The sequence below is a fragment of the Mastomys coucha genome, unplaced genomic scaffold (genome assembly GCF_008632895.1).
Source record: "Mastomys coucha isolate ucsf_1 unplaced genomic scaffold, UCSF_Mcou_1 pScaffold5, whole genome shotgun sequence".
In the NCBI taxonomy this organism is placed as follows: Eukaryota; Metazoa; Chordata; class Mammalia; order Rodentia; family Muridae; genus Mastomys; species Mastomys coucha.
The window spans coordinates 68,197,797-68,205,020 of record NW_022196911.1 but is presented as its reverse complement, the minus strand read 5'-3'; the positions used below and the strand labels follow the sequence as shown (position 1 = coordinate 68,205,020).

At 44.0% G+C, this 7,224-nt stretch overlaps 1 protein-coding gene across 2 annotated transcripts in view; it reads left to right on the top strand.

The window, feature by feature from the left end:
- Positions 1 to 7,224, top strand: part of LOC116078926 (neuferricin) — a 20,409-nt gene that overhangs the window by 10,684 nt on the left and 2,501 nt on the right. For both annotated transcript variants that reach the window (XM_031354336.1, XM_031354335.1), the window contains exon 3: positions 5,152 to 5,338. In XM_031354336.1, the coding sequence (XP_031210196.1) occupies positions 5,152 to 5,338 (187 nt within the window). The remainder of the gene's footprint in view (positions 1 to 5,151; positions 5,339 to 7,224) is intronic.

The following is a 7,224-nucleotide window of genomic DNA, read 5'->3' as shown; positions in this document are numbered from 1 at the left end:
GAGCTGATGCAGAGGCCATGAAGAGATGTTCTTTACTGGCTTGCTTCTCCTGGCTTGCTCAGCCTGCTTTCTTATAGAGCCCAAGACTACCAGCCCAGAGATGGCACCACCCACAAGGGGCCCTCCCACCTTGATCACTAATTGAGAAAATGCCTTACAGTTGGATCTCATGAAAGCATTTCCTCAATTAAAGTTCCTTTCTCTGTGATAACTCCAGCTTGTGTCAAGTTGACACAAAAACAGCCAGTACACATGGCATGTTCCCTAACTCTTCCACTGCATGTTCAGTTGTTTAATCAGTGATTTCCTAAGAGCCGAAGTGAGTGCCTTTCCCTCCCATCCCTCCTTGCTCTTCATCCCACATGTCTGTGCTCTGTGCTCAGTGCACTTGTTTCTTCTTGCTTACCATAAGGTTGTCAAGTGACCGTTGAAATGTTGCTGACATAATGAATGAAGTCCTGCATGCTAGGAAAGCTTCATCTCTATCCCCAGCTTTTTAAAATTCTATCATCTTGTTAGAAAGTCCTTGGTTCCTGGGTCCTACCTTGGTTGGCTGCTTGTGGCTGGCTGGAGTTAGCTTTTGTTTCTATCTTCATCCTTTATTAAAAATTATCATATTCAGTGTCACTTCTGTTCATATGGGTCATAGTCATTCTTGAGGTCTATCTGGTGTTTTATGGAGGTTTTGTTTTATGTTTTTGTTTGTTTGTTTTTCTTGGTTTTTTGAAACAAACTTTCATAGCCCAGACTGGTCTCAAACTTGTGGCATAGTTGATGCTGTCACTGAAGTCCTGATCCTTGTTTCAGTGCCCCAAGTGTTGGGACTCCATGAGTGTGCACACCACATCCAGCTTGTGTCTTTGCTTGTTTAGTTGGCTTTTTATTTGTTTTGCTTTGTATTTAAGATAAGGTCTGACTATGTAGCCCAGGTAGCCTTGGAATCACAGAGATCTACCTGCTTCTGCTTCCTGAGTGCTGAGATTAAAAGCGAGACCTACCAAGTCTGAGGTATTATTTTTATCTTTGCTTTACTTTGGATGTTTAGTATCAATTTTATTATAGGATATTTCTGTTTTCAAGACTATTTTTTCCAAAATAAAAATTTTATTTCTAGCTGGGCCATGGTGGCACACACCTTTAATCCCAGCACTTGGGAGGCAGAGGCAGGTGGATTTCTGAGTTTGAGGCCAGCCTGGTTTACAGAGTGAATTCCAGGACAGCCAGGGCTACACAGAGAAACCCTATCTCAAAAAACAAAACAAAACAAAAACAAAAAACAAAAACAAAAAAAAATTATTTCTATTCAAAAAGAGAAAAGAAAGCAGCACAGAAAAATAAGAATGTACTTTCATGGGTGAACAAAGGATGCCATACCAAATACCCTGAACTGATTTTGAAGGAGCAAACTAGAAGTACTCCTGATGTGCTTGGGAATGAGCCAACCACAGAAACAATGTGGGATGTGGTGGAGCACATGGTTAGAAAGGCTGTGGGAGATCTATGGTTAGCCGTGAGGCACTTAAACAACTGTAACTGGTGGTAAATTGTGATCCTCATGGTGACCAGGAGAGAGCATGCTGAAGTTCCTGCCAAGGTTTTGACATAGGCACCTTCTAAGATGTTCAGGGACATCAGAGGATGAAGGCAGATTTCCAAGGTGCATATTGACTTGAGCACAGTTAATCTATCACTGTAGTTGCCCAGCTGGACCTAAGGGGAAATGAGGCAGTTTTGTTGTGCTCTGGATATCCATTTAGAGACCCAGCCAGTAAAGCTGTTCTAAGACTGTGCTCCTGCTATCCTCTCTTTAGCTATCATGTCTAGAACTCAACACGATAGATTCATTCCATGCAGTACAAGAGTTTGGTGTGAAGCCAACCTAAAGACTTCTCATCTGGCACTAAAGCCCTGTCCCTTCCTTTATTCATGTAGCAAACATTTAAAGCAAATGCTCTATATGAAGCTGTTTTAAGTACTGGGCCTTGCAAGAGACTTTCTATCTAAGCAGACACCTCTATACGGGGCTTTGAATAAAAATGGGATGCATGATGGGGGCTTAGGTACCTTTGGAGCTGGTGGCCAAGGGAGACTTCTTGAGGAGTTGACAGCAAAATGGGCCTTGTAGAGAAAAAGAGAATCCAAACTGAGATTTGGGGAGAGTGGGGCAGTGTAAATGGTGCCTGAGGTGAGAATCAGCAGGGCCTGTCAGATAACAGAGAAACTTGTGTGCTGGAGCCCACAGGAACCAAGGGGCAAGTGACAGGAGAAGAGGCAGAGTAGACAGGCAGATGCCAAGTGACTGGAGGAGCCCGCAGGCCCGGGTCAGAAACTTGTATTTTATTTTGTGCTTTGAGTAGCTATTAGAGGGTTTTAGTCAGTCACAGAAGTGAAATGTAGGATTTATGGGTTGTTTGTTTGTTTGTTTGCTTTTTAAAGACAGGATTTCACTGCATTTAGCCTGACTATACTAGAACTTGATCTGTAGACCAGGCTGGCCTCAAACTCATAGAAATCCTCTTGCCTTTGCCTCCATGGTGCTGGGATTAAAGGTGTGCACCATGACCCCAACCCCCTGGCATGATTCATGTTTAGGAAGAGTACACAAGGGGCTAGAAAGATAGATGTCTCTGTAGTTAAAAGCACAGACTACTCTTTTCAGAGACAGATTTCAGTTTCCAGTGAGAAGCCCAGGACTTCATTCATGCTTTCCAGTTCCAGTTCCTTACTAGCTTCCCTGTGGTGGCTTTAAGTGAGAAATGCCCCCAGAGACTCAGGCCTTTGAACACCTGGAAACCAGGTTTCATATTGTAAGCACCACATGGTAGCTGTTGACTCTGGTTCCAGTAATCCAGCTCCCACTTCTGATCTCCATGGGCACTGCACACACTTGGTACACAGACATAGATTCAGGCAAAACACTCATACGCATAAAATTAAAAAATAAAAAAGAGCATCAAAAGTAGGCCTATAATTTTAACCCTTGCAAAACCTGAGGCAGAGGAACCAAAACCCTCATGCTAGCCTAGACTAGCAGTTAGGCCCTGTCTTGAAATACAGTAAAGTAGTAAGGTAAGAATGTACCTTAGTGGCAGAACACTTGTCTGCCTCGTATGAAGCCCTAGTTCTGATCTGAGCACTAGGGGAAATGCCCCAGGTGCTTTCTGGAGGGAGAGTGAGAGGGAAGCTTGAGCTGCAGCAGAGCCAGCTGGAAGGCTGTTGTCTTAGTATGTGTCTTGGATTCGGGGCAGCAGTGGGGACTGACAGGAATGGAGAGAAATCAGAATACATGTCTGAGGTAGAACTGGCAATATTTGCCCATTAGATAAGGAAGGGAAGTGGTATCTGAATGTGGAAGTCAGGAGAGATCCATAGCTCTGACACCGATAGGCCAGGGATGTACTAGTTTCTGTTGTAGTGGTAAATTACCAGGACCAAGGCAACTTTATTTGGACTTAATGGTTTCAGAAGCATAATGTCAGGAGAGGCGTGGCAGCAGTTAGTCAGGAAGCTGAGCAATCACATCTTTAAGTATAATCAGGAAGTAGAGAAAGGGTGTGAACTGGAAGGGAGACAAGAATAACTGCTCAAGTCCCTCTGTCCACAGGGAACGGCCTTCCTTCAGCAAAGCCCACCCTCCCAAATAGCACCACCAAGGGGCAACTGGGTGTTCAAAGGCCTGAGCCTCTGGGGTTTCTTACTTAAAACCACCACAGTGAAGTGGTAAGGGACTGGAACTTGAAAGCTTGAACCAACCTAACTTAGGTTCCACTGAAACCTAAGTTCAGCTCTGTTTTCAGGGACTGACTAGAGGTTGGACCTACACAGCTGAGACGGGGAGCTGAACTACCTCCTTTTTGATCGACCCTCTCTCAGGTGTTTCCTCCACCCAGTATGGTTGTGCCTTTTAAGGCCTTTTGCATCTTAGGACTTGGACACATCAAACTGTGGCACCCAAGGAAACGGAAGCTTTTTTGCTGTCCTGTTTGTAGACTGCAACTACTTTGTAATTTTTCATAGCTTAGATAATAAGAAATTTTGAAAGCGCTCTCTCTCTCTCTCTCTCTCTCTCTCTCTCTCTCTCTCTCTCTTTCTCTCTCTCTCTCTGGTTTTTTGAGACAGGGTTTCTCTGTGTAGCCCTGGCTGTCCTGGAATTCACTCTGTAGACCAGGCTGGCCTCAGAAATCCTCCTGTCTCTGCATGCCAAGTGCTGAGATTAAAGGCATGCACCACTACTGCCTGGCTCCTTTTTTAAAATATTTATTTATTTTATGTGTTTGAGTACAGTTGTTCTGTCTTCAGACACACCAGAAGAGGGCATCAGATCCCATTACAGATAGTTGTGAGCCACATGAGGTTGTTGGGAATTGAAATCAGGGCCTCTGGAAGAGCAATCTGTGCTCTTAACCTCTGAGCCTTTTCTCCAGCCCTTGAAAGCCATTTTTAAACAAATGTCCACTTTCTTATGTTCACTAAGTCAGGAAAAAAAAAGTGGTGGATGTGAAAGCATGGGCTCTGAGCTGCTCTGACTAAATCATTCTAGAAGACAAAGTACTTTGACATGGACACAGAGAAATGTGGGCTAAGCTATATATATTCACCCACCATTTACTGAATACTTAGTATTCCTCAAGCTGTACAGAGCATTGATATAGCTGTCATACATGAGTCTGTTTTCAGGGAACTGATGTATGAAGATGACAATGATTTGATCATTTCTATCCTTGTAGACTGCACCTAAATTACCTTTGTAGTCCTAGGTAACCAGAACCATGGATTCTAAACTCAAAATAGCAAATGGCCCTGATAGAGTCTTTAAGTGGCTCTCAAACTTCCCACTGGAACGTCACAAGCCAGGCCTCCATCATCTGCATGTGTCTCAGCATTCTCATCTTCCAAGCTCCCACAGAACAGCTCACCAAGCTTTGAACACTCAATGGCTTTTCAAGCCCAAAGTTCTAAAGTCTCTTCTACAGTTCTCCCCAAACAATATAGTCAGGTCCATCACAGCAGTACCCCACTATCCCAGTACCAATAGGTCTTAAGGTTTCTATTACTATGATGAAAAATCATGACCAAAGCAACTTGGGAAGAAAGCGGTTTGCTTGGCTTACCCTCTCATAGCTACTCTGACCTTCCTCCCTGTGATCCCAGGAAGACTGGTTGGAAGGTTCTACAGAAAGGATGGGTTGCCCACTTCAGAACTAACCCAGGTAGAAGCCATGGTGACTAAAGGCATGGAGGCAAATGAACAGGAACAGAGAGAAAAGCAGAAGTTCCCACCATGCAATGCTGAGTGGAGCTCTGCTAAAGGCAGCAGGCTCTGGTGCTCCCAAAAAAGGTAAGCAGCCTTCCCTTCTGCCCCTCCATCTCTCTGGATCCATTCTCTGACTATGCTTTCATTATCTATGTATTATGCAGGGAATCCACAACTGACTGCTAACCTAGGGAACTTACATGTGCTATGCATGTAAGGTCTTCTGAATTGTATTCATGTACTTATCATGGTGATCAAAATGCCTGAAAGAAGCAATTTATGAGAGGAAAGATTCAATCAGTCATAGAGAGTATAGTCCACCATGGCAAGGGAGACATGGTGGCACTCGGTCTGTGGCAGTGCAGGTAAGTGGGTGTCAGTTCTCACATCAGTATAAACAGAGAAGCTGAGGTTAGTCACAAGCAGAAGCAGATATAACCTTCAAGGCCTGCCCCAGTGAGTCACTTCTTCTAGCTAGGACTCAGGTCCCCAAGGTTCTACAACCTCCTAAAACTGCTAGCAACTGAGGACCAAATTTTCAAGTATTCCTGTTGTGGACATGTCATATTCAAATCATAAGACAGAGAATTAAAGAAAAATCCTAGTAGTAGAACCTTTAATATCCAAATGAAAACCTTAGGGTTGAGACATACATTTGAGACTTGGGCCTCTTCCTCAACTCTCAATCCCCCAGAGATCCTGCTAAAGGAGAAATCCTGGTCTGAGAAGTCGATGGCCCAGGTACTAGTTCTTTTCTTTTTCAAAATTTATTTTATGCTATGCATAAGTATGAGTATCTGTGTTTGTATGTGTACCGTGTATATGCAGGTGTTTGTGGAGACCAGAAAAAGACACTGAATTGCCGGGAACTAGAGTTTACAGGCAGTTGTGAGTGGCTATGTGGACACTGACAACCTAACCTGTGTCCTCTGCAAAAGTAGTAAGTGCTTTCAACTGCTGAGCCATCTCCCAACCCATAAAGTTTCTCGATTCTTCTTCCCTTTTTTAATTCTTATTTTTAATTGTGTATATAAGAGGTTAGAGAGATGTCTTAATGGTCAAGAGTACTTGTTAACCTTGCAGAGGACCTAGCACCCACTTGGCAGTTCACAACAATCCATAACTCCAGTTCCAGAAAATCTGAGGCCTTATGACTTCTGCAGGCACCAGGAACATGTGTACACATATATACCCAGAGACACTCATACATTAAAAAAACCCCAAAAGAACCCATGTTTATGTGTGGGTATGTGCTAAGTGCTCAAGAAGTCAGAGGTGGTGTGTCCCCTGGAAGGAGTTACAGGATGTTGTGAGCTGTCATTGTGGGTGCAGGGAGCCAAACTCAAGTCCTCTAGAAGAGCAATATGTGCTCTTAACAGCTGAGCTCTCTCCATCTAGTTCAGGTAGTTCTTGCACTACTCTGCCTATTCTGCCAGGATGGCCCTCAGTTTCCTGTTTGTCAGCACAAATTATTCCTGCTTGCAGGAGCATGGGGTGGGAAGGTGGACCCATTCTTTGATGCCCTCAGGTACTGTTTGATTCTTATTTGCTTTGCAACACAATCTCATATGAAGTACACAGATCCTGGGCTGGCCTTGACCTCTCTATTCAAGGATGACCTTGAACTTCTGATCTTTCTGTCTCTACCTACTGAGACCAGGAACTACCAGCATCCACCAGCATCATGCCTGGTTTATACAATGCTTGAGTATGAACTCAGGGCTTTGTGCAAGTGTCAACTGAGCTACATCCCCAGATTCTTTAAAGCACTATGGTAGCTGGAGTGTAGCTTAGTGGTATAGTGCTTGCTTGGAACATGGCCCTTGGTTCAATCCTTAGCACCATTAAAAGCAAAGCAAAGCAAAACAAAGCAAATAAAATAAAAGCCCTTAAAAATCAAAATAAAGGCCGGGCGGTGGTGGCGCACGCCTTTAATCCCAGCACTTGGGAGGCAGAGGCAGGCGGATTTC